The sequence below is a fragment of the Natator depressus genome, chromosome 7, assembly GCF_965152275.1.
Source record: "Natator depressus isolate rNatDep1 chromosome 7, rNatDep2.hap1, whole genome shotgun sequence".
NCBI lineage: Eukaryota > Metazoa > Chordata > Testudines > Cheloniidae > Natator > Natator depressus.
Genome location: NC_134240.1, coordinates 103346723 through 103359497, shown reverse-complemented (window position 1 = coordinate 103359497; position 12775 = coordinate 103346723). Strand labels below are relative to the sequence as shown.

Below are 12775 nucleotides of genomic sequence, written 5' to 3'. Positions count from 1 at the left end.
GTTTAATTTGTATGATGGCAGTATTAAACATCAAATCAAGCAGTTTATTATGTCAAGGAAGATGAAGTATGGCAGAAATAAAATTCACTTGACACCAATTTTGTCTGTATTTCATTGCTGTGACAGGCCATCATGATTGGAGACGATATTGTGAATGATGTAGGAGGTGCCCAGCAGTGCGGTATGAGAGCTCTACAAGTACGGACAGGGAAGTACAGGTCAGTGCACATTATACACCTTACACTCCACATGGCTAATCACGGAAAGAGGGAATATGACGGCTGAGTATGATTTGCTGTATTTACGTTTGTCCTCAGGTACAGATTGCTCCAGTATTCTTATGACACCTTGATTTAAAAGGGAAGGAGGAGTTATGGCATTGCACCCAATGCTGTTTCAGAATAGTGCTGCAAAATGAGCATTTATGCCAGATCTGATTTTCAGAGAGGCCTCTACCAGATCCCCTCTGGTTGTTGAATAATTTTGCCATCAGCCTGTGCAACCACTTTTTCAGCACAAACCTCTGCTTACACTATTGTTAGATTCTGGCAGGCATTAGAATTTCCACGAGCAAAAACCCTTTGGACAAAATTGTGTGCACAAGTGGAAGCTGGGACCTGGAGATCAGACCCACAGTAATTGATTATTTTTTAAAAAAATTCCTTTCTAGCACACAGATTATTGATAAAACTTGTTTGTGTGTGAGCAAATGAGTCATCTGTGATGCAACAGCTCTTGTTTCTTTGATAAAGTCTGCCTTATGCTTGCTGTATGTGAAAATGTTTGATGGGCTTGTAAATTACTCTACGCTTGTTTTTGATATTCTCAAATTGCACCATTGTTACTAAAGACGAGGACCCCCTGTCTGCTTGGCTGAATTCCACCACGAGTAATCCAAGTGCAAAATTTAAGGGGCCAATCCTGCTAGCTGCTGAGTTCCTTGTGCAAGATGCTGAGAGCCCTCAACTTTCAGTGAGGCCAACATCACAAAATCCGACCTAATATTAGCTCTTTTGTATTTTTTGGCAAGTTTCTGGGTATTTCAAGTCTACCCTGTCCAAGGTGTTATTGCAATCACAGGGCACCTCCATATGTGTGTCCATATCTCTAGGCATTTGTACCACATGCATCACTGAGGCATTTGGGATATGGTGGATATTCTCTCATTGAGCACCCTTTCTGCCCACTGGTCGATGAGGGCAGGCTTTTACAAATGGATCAAACTCAATTTTATGGGTATTTTCTTCTGACTGTATTTTCTTCTGCTAGGCCCACCTGTGTATCCGGGCTAGGCTCCCTCTCTGGATGATCTAAGAAGTCCTATCTGTTACATATCCAAAAGTACGCTCAATCTGGAAATGCTGATGCAGTAAAATGAGTGATTGTTAGTGCAGGGATCTTGATAATGTTCTTTCTTCCAGAGATAAGTAAGCAGGATGGACAGATGAGCTAGGACCCCTATGAAGTTAGTTTTCAAGGGAGCATGTCCCTCAGTCTCCACTTGATTTGGATTAGCAAAGACACAGACCTTTGAAGCCAAAATAGTACATGCTCTCCCAATTCTTATGACAATCTGTGAGAAATGAGTAATTTTAAGGTGTCTGTAGCTAGAAGCAGGTACAGTGTATTTTTGTACTCACGTTTTTAAGCATTAGTAAATAAAATCTCAAAATCAATTATCTGTCTATTTCTATAAATCTCTGTATTAACATTTTTTTGTTTTGCATGACTGGGGTTATTGATCCCATTAATTTCCGTAGGGGAGTTTTTCAAAGGGACTTGTTCTTAACAGCTCGTCTCTCATTGATATTGATGGAGATCAGCATGCACCACTTTGAAAATCTACATCTTAATGTCACACAATCAGTTTAGGGGTTTTGTTTCCTGAAAAGAGAAAGAAATTAGGATTGAAAAGTGCTGAGAACTTCAAGGGTGCTCAGCACCCCACAGGAGACCATGGAATACAGTCTTTTGGATAGCTGAAAATAAGAGTGGGAATGTTGTTTTTTCACATCAGAAAGATATTTGTTTCTATGAACTATGATCCACATAAATACCAGCTAGAGGAGAATGATCAATTGCTCTGGATAGAAGAGAATGTTTCCCTCTGTCCTTATTTAAATTTCACATTCAAATATGTGTTTGCTGCTATCCAAAATCATATACCATTATATGGGTATGAAAAATAGTGGCATCCCATTGTGAATTGAACACCTGGTGCTATTCCAATTGCTGTGTGTAGCAACCACCAATAAAATCAAACAATATGTCTTGTATACAAATAGAGACTAGAGACACTGGTTTATTAAGAACTACTATTTTAATTTACATGGAAAATAAATAAGAACACAATAGGAAACATCACAAAAAACAAATATCAAATGAAAACTGATAGGCAAGAAATTTGAAAAATAAAAGAAGAGCAAAATTATTCTGTGGTTGATTTAAAGACTAATTCCTAATACAGATTAAAAACTGATGGTTTGACATTATGCCTGGATCTATAATTGCACATAGATATATCTTTTGCACACAGACCTATGTGCTATGCTCAAGTACCTCTGGGTGGCACCGTTAGTACATATACTTGATGTGACTAACAGCCTTTCCATGAAAGCTAAAACTAATTTTGCAAAATCAGCATACACCATGAATGCTCCACTAGGATGTTATAGTGCAGATGCTGGGTGTCAGCACAGTCCACTTTCTGGAAATTTCACCCATGAAAATTTTGCAACTCACCAAACTTGAGTTCATTGTGGATGTCAGATAACTCCCTTTATGCCTGTGGACCAGAAGCAGCTTTCTCACATTTGAGCCAGGAGGTTGCTGGCTGCCCAAAACAAAATGGAGGCAGAGTCAGGCCCAAAAGCTTGTGTTCCGTGGGATAAAGAGCAAATGAGAGGAATTCTGGATGGGAACTGTTCCAGTAGTGTTTCCCAACATACCGATGAATAAATGGGGATTAGACTGTTCTCACAAGGTACCATATATATGGCAGTTTACTCTAGCATTCTGTAAGCTGAGCATTTCTACTGTAGATCTATTGCACTGTATGCTTACCCCTGAAGCACAGACATTCTGATCTCAGTTACACTGATTTCAGGGCACCTGCACTTATTTCAGTAGGGTCATTCTGATTTACACTGGAGTACTGGAGATCAGACTCTGTCCTAAGTAATCCAGTTCTGCCTTCAGTAATGTGTGCAGTTCTGTTGAATCCAAAAGGAGTTATGTTATCATGTGTAAATGTAGGCAGGGCTGATCCAGTGTTACCACATATCACCTTATGGAACTTTATAAACTTTTTTTTTTTTTTTTTTACTCTAGAGGCAACAAATGATCCTAGGGCTTAGTTTATTGAAGGAGCTATGCTATTTACCCACAGCTGTGATAAACCCTGATATCGGAACATCCTTTTTGTCAAATCACCTACATAAAAGTTTAAATACTGAAAAAATTGAAAACCCCACATCATCATCATCATGTTCATATTACGCCTCTGGCGTTTAGGGCACTGACGAAGCTCCTCCACTCCTGTCTGTTTCTGGAAGGTCTTTCAATGGTTCCCCAGCTGTGCCCCAGGTTTTTCAGCTCGGCTTCCACAGCTCTTCGCCATGTTGTTTTTGGGCAGCCTCATTTTTGCTTGCCTTCAGGTGTCCATCTTATTGCTACTCTGGTGATGGAATCAGTTTCCATCCGAAGCACATGACCGATCCATCTCCAGTGTCTCCTGGCAATGATAGTGCTCAGATCCTCTTGGGTGCACTGTGTCAATAGGTCTTGGTTTGAGATTGTTCTGGGCCAAAAGATACAGAGGATTTTTCTGAGGCAGGTTGTATAGAATGAAGATAGTTTGGACATGTCATACTTTCTCATTCCCCAGCATTCTGCACTATAAAGTAGTGTTGAAAGTATGCAGCTCTGATAAATCTTGAGTTTGGTTTTGGTGTTGTATTTTGATGATTTCCAGACTGCATTTAAGCTCCTGAAGGTTTTCCTGGCTTTATTGATTTTGTTCTGGATGTCCTGGCTTGTTCCACCATCCTGGCTGATGGTGCTGCCCAAGTATGTGAATGTTTCTGCATTGGTGAGAACATAATTCTCTATCCATGATGGTGATGGTGAGGCAATATTAATAGTTATGATATCTGTCTTATTGCGATTGATTTTCAGTCCAATTTGCTGGCTGAATGTGTTGAGTCGAGTTGTTGTTTTTTTTTGTATATGGTGTTGGGTATGTGATGAGCGACATCATCTGCGAAGTCCAGGTCTTCAAGGGATGAGAAGAGTGTCCATTTAATGTCTCTTGGCATATTTTCTGTTGTACGCCACTGTGACGTTGCACTCCATATGCTTTATGTAAATATACTTCTGAAGGTGACGTAACTGGAATATGCTTTACACCCTTGTATGGTGTCATTTGTTAGTCTCTAAGGTGCCACAAGTACTCCTTTTCTTTTTGCGAATACAGACGAACACGGCTGCTACTCTGAAACGTGTCATTAGAAATCTTGTAATCTACTAAGTGTGTTCATCCTGTTTGTTTGCATGTATTATTTCTATATCTGGAGTTAGGAGAACAAGATATAAACTTGTATCACTGATGTAAACATATTAAGTGGAGGCCATTAAGGCTGCACCAGAAACAATCAGTTGTAAATGGCCTTAGTTACTTGAAAGCCTTCCTGTGTATGTGTGGGCCAGCCCATAGGGAATGGAGACTAGGGGTCTTACAGTGACATGTGACCATGTCCCCTGATAATGAAATCCATTTTAAATCTGGTACTTTTCCATTTAGAAGAAGGGGTGAGGACCCTGAGAGAAGAAAGATTCCCGCCTTGTGACAAAGCTATGAAAGGGGGTGGAGCAGGACAAAAGGGACTGCCAGTCATGAGAAAACCGCTGCTTACCACCTGAGATGTCTGCTGGATCTAACAAAGACTGTACCAGGGGAAAGGATTGGGCCCAGACTAGGAAGGAGTCTAGTCTGTGAAAGAAGCTTATTGGAACATCTTTGAGGGTTAGATATTACCTGTAATCAGTTTCTTAATGTATTAGGTTTAGACTTGCGTGTTTTGTTTTATTTTGCTTTGTGACTTACTTTGTTCTGGCTGTTATTACTTGAAATCACTTAAATCCTACTTTTTATACTTAATATCACTTTTGTTTATTAATAAACACAGAGTAAGTGATTAATACCTGGGGGGAGCAAACAGCTGTGTATATCTCTCTATCAGTGATATAGAGGGCGAACAATTAACGAATTTACCCCGTATAAGCTTTATACAGAGTAAAATGGATTTATTTGGGGTTTGGATCCCATTGGGGTCTGGGTGCTGGAGACAGGTAACCTGCTGAGCTGTTTTTAGTTAAAGTCTGTGGCTTTGGGAGTGTGGCCCAGACCCTGGGTCTGCGCTGCAGCAGGCTAACATGTCTGGCTGCACAAGGCAGGGTTCTGGAGTCCCAAGCTGGGAAAATGGGTTCAGAGGTAATTTCAGCAAATTAGGTGACAGTCCCAAGGGGATCTCTGTGACCAAACCTGTCACAGCTGCATTACCCAGTCGATGACAACGTTGAAGAGGATTGCAGACATGACATACCCATGACATACTCCTGTTTTGACTTCAAAACTGAGCTCACTGTGATCAACACCGCATGTATAGTTGAAATAGAAGCTTTTGATGACACTGATTATATGGAAAGGAATTCCGTATGCCCGCAGAATGCGCCATGGGCTGGTCCTGTGAATGCTATCACAAGCCTTCTCAAAGTCTATGAAATTTATGCAGAGTTGCCATTGCCATTCTAAGCACTGTTCTATTATGTTTCGTAGAGTGAAGATCTGCTCTGTGCATCCAGGCCCTTTCCGAAAACCAGCTTGCTCTTTTCTGAAAATGCTATCAACTGCCTCTGATATACACTGGACTCTGATCTTATACAATACTTTGCTTGGCACAGATAGAAGTGTGGTACCACACCAGTATCACTCTTACAACCCCACATAGGGGCCAGAAAACTGAGTTTCAAACTGAAATTTCATGTTAGTTGGTCTTTCAAAGGGTGAGGTTTGTGCTTTGGTGCTTAGTTACTGTGGTGATGGGTGTCATATCAGAACTTAGACAGAGAAATTGGTTTTGTGGAAGGAATAGAAAAACAGTAGGTGACTCGAGATCCATGGGGATCTTGGGATAATTTTGGAGGCTGAAGGCATCTGTATGGAGGCCTGGTGCTTCCAAGTGTTTGTCTGGGGCTTCTCCCTACTGCATAGCATCACTGCCTTTCCAGGAACTATGCACCCATGAGGGCTTCAACAGAAGCTGTTCCCAGGGTGAGGTTTAGAGTGAGGAGGGTTACCATGAAAGAATGATGACAGGATCAGCATCATCTTACACAAGGGATGGATGTCATCATAAGTGGCTCTCTCTTGGTTCTGCCCCTGCTGGATCTTCAAAGCTTAAAGTCCTCAGTGTACCTGTGGTGGGGCTTCCTGGGAACAGGGAGACCCACTGTTTCCTCCACTCCTGCATGTTCCACCTCCAGTCAATCTGATCAGCCTCCTCAGTATTAGAACGGACTCTCAAGCTCCAAATGCCGAACTCCTACCCAGTAATCAAACCAGACCCAGAGCAGGTCACTCTGTAAAATGTAACAAATTCTATCTGCAATATTTAGCTGTAATTTCTGTTTTCTCAGGTTTGAGGAGAGTGATGATGGGAACGGTCCAGCGTGATGACTGGGAGGAATTCTTTTGAGTTAATGCAGTCACCATGTTTTCTAAGATGTAGGAGGAAGTTTTGATTGGTTGAGTGGTTCAGTTTTATACATGTGCCAAGTGATGCTATGATGGGCCCATTGTTATCAGCTGTGAATCCAAAATGTAAAGTGATGGTCCAGTGTTTGCCCTGTCCTGCCAGTGTCATCCCTTCACAAAAGATTTCATCCATCTGCCCACTTGTGGAAGAATAGAGCTCTCTCTCTGCTATGATCTCTAGCATTTCAGGCAGACAACAGATGAGGCAGGCCCTCACTGCATCTTGCTGCTTTACAGAGTGTATCCACTCCCATTGCATTCTGGGATTTCCTATGGGCCTTCAGAGATTTCTGCCCATCTGAAAATTGGCAAAAGGCTCAAGGGCCAGATGCGTTATTTGGAGACAGATGAAAATGTTTGGAATGCCATTCGGAAATCTCATATTCGTGTGATTCCTGGTTAATGATATAGGTGGGGAGCAAAGTTTTCTGTGCGGTTCACTTTGGGCTGAATGTAGTGAAGACTTTGCCTGCCGTCCATAGCGTGGAGGCTGCAACATGACCACAGAATTCCATTTTGCAGGAGAGGGGGAAACAGCATGGTGGTGTCTGGATTTTCACAGCATGGAAGGCAGATGGTGTACTTATTGAATCTGACCCTCCTTAAGCAGTTTATATGAGCACCCATGTGAAATTTCCGTAGCAGAGTCTTTATAGTGAATGTGCATGCAGTGTAATGAGGAACTCATACTCTGTGGAGGAAAATGGATATGTGCTAATTCCACTTGCAGCTAGTTGGCATCGACATCAAACCAGTCTTTCCAAGATAACCATTGATTCTGCAGTGCTGCTTATTATTGTGATTCGTCTTTGTAGAGAGCAAGTTAGAGCAGAGCCAGAAATGTACCCAGAGGCATTTCAAACTCTCTCTCACTCTCTCTCTCTCTCTGAATAAAGTCAGAAGCAGCTTTCAGATGTATCAACACGTCAAATGTGCAGTGATTTGGAGGAATCACTGAGTTGCTTTTTGTTTACAATGATTGCTTTTAAATAGTGGACTCTGGCTGAAATAAACCAAACTACAGGGATTTCTCTGGTTCTGCAGAATATTCACTGTCCTTAAGCTTTTATTATGTATGAAATGTTGTAAACGTTTAACTGTTTGGCAGGGGTTTGGGTGAGAATTGCAGTGTAGGAATTTTGCACTGCTGTGGAATGAAGTGTTCACACAAGCTACATTGAAATGGCATCAGTGGGGAAGGAGACTGATGTAGTCCACAAAAACCCAGCTCATTGTATCATTCAGCTAGGAGTCCTTAAGGTTCCCTCTGGCATTCATCTTTATACCCACCAACGGACTGCTGACAGATGACTGCAGTATCATTTCCCAAATACAGTACAGTAACTCCTAACTTCAAGTTGTCCCGGTTAACGTTGTTAGGTTGCTGATCAGTTAGGGAACATGCTCATTTAAAGTTGTGCAATGCTCCCTTATAACGTTGTTTGGCAGCGGCCTGGTTTGTCCACTGCTTGCAGGAAGAGCAGCCTATTGCAGCTAGTTGGTGGGAGCTCGGAACCAGGCTGGACCAGCAGCCTCCCTATCAGCTCCCTACTCCCCTAAATTCCCTGTGCAGCAGCTGCCCAGCAGGCTATCAGCTGTCCCTCTCCCCACTGCCATGTGCTGCTCCTGCCCTCTGCCTTGGAGCTGCTCCTGGGAGCCTCCTGCTTGCCGTGCAGGGGAGGGGGGAAGAGGGAGGCTAATGTCAGGTTGTCCCCCTTCCCCCAACTCCTGCCCTCCGCTTATCCCTTCTCCATATAGAGCAGGGTGGGGACAGGACAGGGCTCAGGAGGGAGAGACCGCAGCTGCTGTCTCAACTTCCTGATCTTTTTAAAGGCAATGTACTTAGAGTCCGGTCAGCATACTTAAAGGGGCAATGCGCATCTCTCTCTCTCTCCCACACACAGGGTGTGTGTCTCTGTCTCTGTCTGCCATGCTGTCTCCCTTCCCTTCATTCGTGCTGCCTTGTAGAGCATGAGGCTACATTAACAACAATGTGTTAACCCTTGAGGGCTCAGCTGAATGCTAGTTCATCATTTAGCAGTAAGGCATTCCCTAGGAATTATCCCACCCTCTTCCACCCGCTGACTTCACCACCTCAACCAAGTTTCACAATCATCGTTGCTGCATACAGTATTAAATTGTTTGTTTAAAACTTATACTCTGTGTGTGTGTGTGTATAAATATAATATAGTTTTTTGTCTGGTGAAAAAAATTTCCCTGGAACCTAACCCCTCCCATTTACATTAATTCTTAGGGGGAAATTGAATTTGCTTAACATCGTTTCGCTTAAAGTCACATTTTTCAGGAAGATAACTACAACGTTAAGCGAGGAGTTACTGTATAGGACTAATCTGTGCAATACACTGGAAACAAAGTAAGTGTGGTGTGCAGCATTACTCTTGCACTGCAGTTCATTTAACCTTTGTGAGCTAGAGTGCAACACTGGCCATGGAGCTTCAGTCTTGCAGTAACTGATGGTATCGCCATTAATGGAGGTCCTGGAGCATGTACATTATCGAGCACCATTTTCAAGGGTTCGGGATCGGGCAGCACAGCTTCATTCCAGGTTGAAACTGTCCACTCAGTTCTCAAGGGCTTACCCCCCAGAGCAAATTTAGCTGTTGTAATATTAAACAAAAAATCAGTCAAGCTGGTTTTATTAGATTACTGTCTCCCCCAATATTTTTCCCCTTCTCAATTTCCAAACACTTAGCAGTTCTAGAGGCTTTTTAGTGGTCCCTAGCACCAGAGGATATTAAAAAAGTGATAACAGGCCCACTGTTGCTATAACCTCAGAGTCTTGTTCACTGAGTCACTGTGTTTACTGACCACAGCCAACCAACCATTAGCGTGCTCTCGTTTTATGGGTTATGATGCAGGGCAGTGGAACCCACTTACAGGAAACAAGTCTATAGAGAAACTCCACTTACAGTGAAGCAGAGAGAAAACACTGAGTCACTACCCACTTGATAATACTTTGTCTGCCATGAGTGCAGGGGACTGGACTAGATGACCTCTCAAGCTCCTTTCCAGTCCTACAATTCTGTGATTTCCTGGCTTGTTGATAAACTTTCAGTCCTCATATAAGGCCTGTTCCAAACCTCATTGAAATCCATGGAAAGACTCCATGGCCATATCTGTGTAAGGAAAAAAGGTGTATTTTAATACATTAGCTAAAACATGTTAACTAACTGTGTTAAAAAACTAGTGTAGACAAAGTAAATGTAATTTTAACACATGCTGGTTGAGGTAAATCCTTGAACAGTTGACTTGTTAAAACTACATCTTGCCTTGTCTACACTAGGATTTTAACTTGTTAGTTAACATGTGTTAACACACCTTTTTCTTCTAATGAAGATGAGGCCCCATTTAGATCAGTTCCACAGTGAACTTTCACTCAGTTTACAATGAAATTACACTGATCTAACCCTCTTGGGCTGCAGCCATGTTCACCTATGGGATAGATATTTACTGGTGTGTTCCAAGAGTATTATCCCCTCCCGCTTCTTCCTCAGCTTTGAATGAGCGAAGGAGGAGAAGACGAAAAGGTTGCTACTTAGATATGGGGGTGAGGTGTTGGGGTTGGAGGGAGCAATAAGGAGATCTCTTCAACTCCTGACTTTGCTGCAGTTGCTTTCATTGAGAATGAAAATGGACTTTTCCAGAGCCCCTTCCTCCCACTAGCTTCCAGAGCCCCATGAAACGGCATGTGGTAAAGTGAGGACCTGCCTCTACCACTCATGGTGTGGGAGAAGAAATTTCTTCCCCCATCCGCCCTCTCCAGTTACAATTAGATTTAAGTTTATAATGAAGTGTTTGGTTTCCGGGCAAAATCCCCACTAACTAGCTAACAAACACACAACTTGTGTTAGGTTCGCAGCAGAAGTGAGACGTGAGATTATTATTAATTCATTTGTCCTGTGGTAGCTCTTTGAGACCCTAATGAGGGACTGAGGCCCAGTTGCGTTAGGTGCTGTACATATGTGTTATAAAAAGACAGTCCTACGCCAAAGAGATTCTAATCATATGATGAGACAAGAGACAGAGAGAGATTAACAAATGGGGCATGGCGGGGGAGACAGGGTTGCAATGAAATGATGGTTTTTGGTATAATAAGCAGCAGTCCCTTCACACCCACTCCATAGCTATCGATCAACTAACTTCTCCTTAGCATCCCCAATTTAATAAACAGTCAGAGTTCAAGGATTTACACCAGGGAACAATGTTCTTCTCATGAATGACAAAGAAGCAAGTGACCGTGTCAGTTTCAGCTCTACCACTCCCCTCCTTCCGCTTCCACACAGGAGCTGTTTAACAAGTGATTATAGCAGGTTTAAAGGTTGCTGTTCCTTCTGCCCAGTGGCTGCTTAACAGTGGGATCAGAGGAGAAAAAAATGACGCCAAAGGTCACTCAGGAAGAACCAATAGGTCGAGGCATGTGAGAGGACAGGGGGCTGACACGCAATGGTTGCATGGAACTAGATTGCTTAAAAACCACCTATTCTGAAAAGCATCCCTGCCACAATGACCACTTTGTTTCTGTTCTGTTTTGTTCCAGTACTGTATCCCACCCAAATATGCCTCTCTAGCATAAACTCTTTCAGGCAGGGGCTAGCTGTTGGATTGGTGCTGTGCTTATATTTTATAGTGCTGTTTTTGCTGCTACATAAATAACAATAGAGCCCTTGGGCTACTTTAGATTCCCAAATGTGTGGCCAAACTAGTTTATATTTCTCCCCTCCCTACAAATGCATAATTCATGACATGACAGGAATTCTAGTGGTAGCTGAAATGGAAATGCATAATAAGCAACATTCTGTTCAGTGCTCTCCAAAGTTTCTTAAGGATTGTGTTCATCCCACTGTACAATACACTGTGTAGAAAGAGAGACCCATTGCATCCCCAAAGAATAATCTACTCCAGGCAGCACATTGAGCAGCCTCTCTGCCTCATTATGGATGGGTGAAGGTCTAGCTCCTACCATAACACAAATCTTTCCCTCCTGTGCAAGATTTAGTAATTCAGCCTGATAAGACAATACAGGAAATAGGCCTTTTTTTGATAGAGGTGCGGGAGGTAGCCTTTTCTCAGTGCTAATGTAGTGTTGCAGTAGAAAAATTCCACAGCAAAGTAGTCATGGGGGTTAATCAAACATTACATGGTTTCTCAACTCTTGTCATTTGCAGTGTGCCAAAAATATTAGCTAGCTCAACATTTGACAGCAGTGATGAATGTCATTACCAATAGCTAAATATTTTGTTTCTGTAAAAATGCTAATGAGTGTGTTGAAATGTGCTTCAGAAGTAGCAGCGCAGAGACAGCTGCACAATTGTGGTTTCACTAGAGATTTCCTTTAAGACTCAGGTTCCTGCTCTCTGTGTTTTTCTCTTTCTGTTAAATGTCATATCTGGCTTGTTTGGTTTGTATGATAATTGAGCAATGGCTTTCAGTAAATGGCATAGGGAAGGAGAGGTCTGATTTAGACTTGGATAGTCTGATAAAACCAAAGCGTTTATTTAAAAAAAAAAAGAGGGGGGCTAACTTCATCACTAGTTTAACTCCATTGAAACAAGCAACTCACTACCTAAAACTTTCATCTTTCTTCTGGTTTATGCTCTTCTTATTTATTTGTCTTACGGTAGCACCTACGAGCCCCAGTTCTGGACCAGGACCCCAGTGTGCTAGGTACTGTACAAACACAGAACAAAAAGATGGTCCCTGCCCCAAACTGCTTACAATCTAAGTAAACCACTTGCAGTAAAATTCATACAATCTAAAATAATTGGGATGGCTAATTTCAGTTGCTGAATAACAGTGAACTTCTCTTCCAGCTGGTGGGCAGATACCACAGTGGGCTTATCTAATGAAGAGAGTCCTCTATCTGGTGACTGTACTTACTTGATTTATATCATGTACATGTATTGCACTTCAGACTCAAATTGGGATCCTAAATTTTTCATA

General features: G+C 42.2%; 1 protein-coding gene across 2 annotated transcripts in view; it reads left to right on the top strand.

Moving 5' to 3' along the window:
- Positions 1-12775, top strand: part of LHPP (phospholysine phosphohistidine inorganic pyrophosphate phosphatase) — a 165678-nt gene that overhangs the window by 50540 nt on the left and 102363 nt on the right. For both annotated transcript variants that reach the window (XM_074959193.1, XM_074959191.1), the window contains exon 6: positions 127-218. In XM_074959193.1, the coding sequence (XP_074815294.1) occupies positions 127-218 (92 nt within the window). The remainder of the gene's footprint in view (positions 1-126; positions 219-12775) is intronic.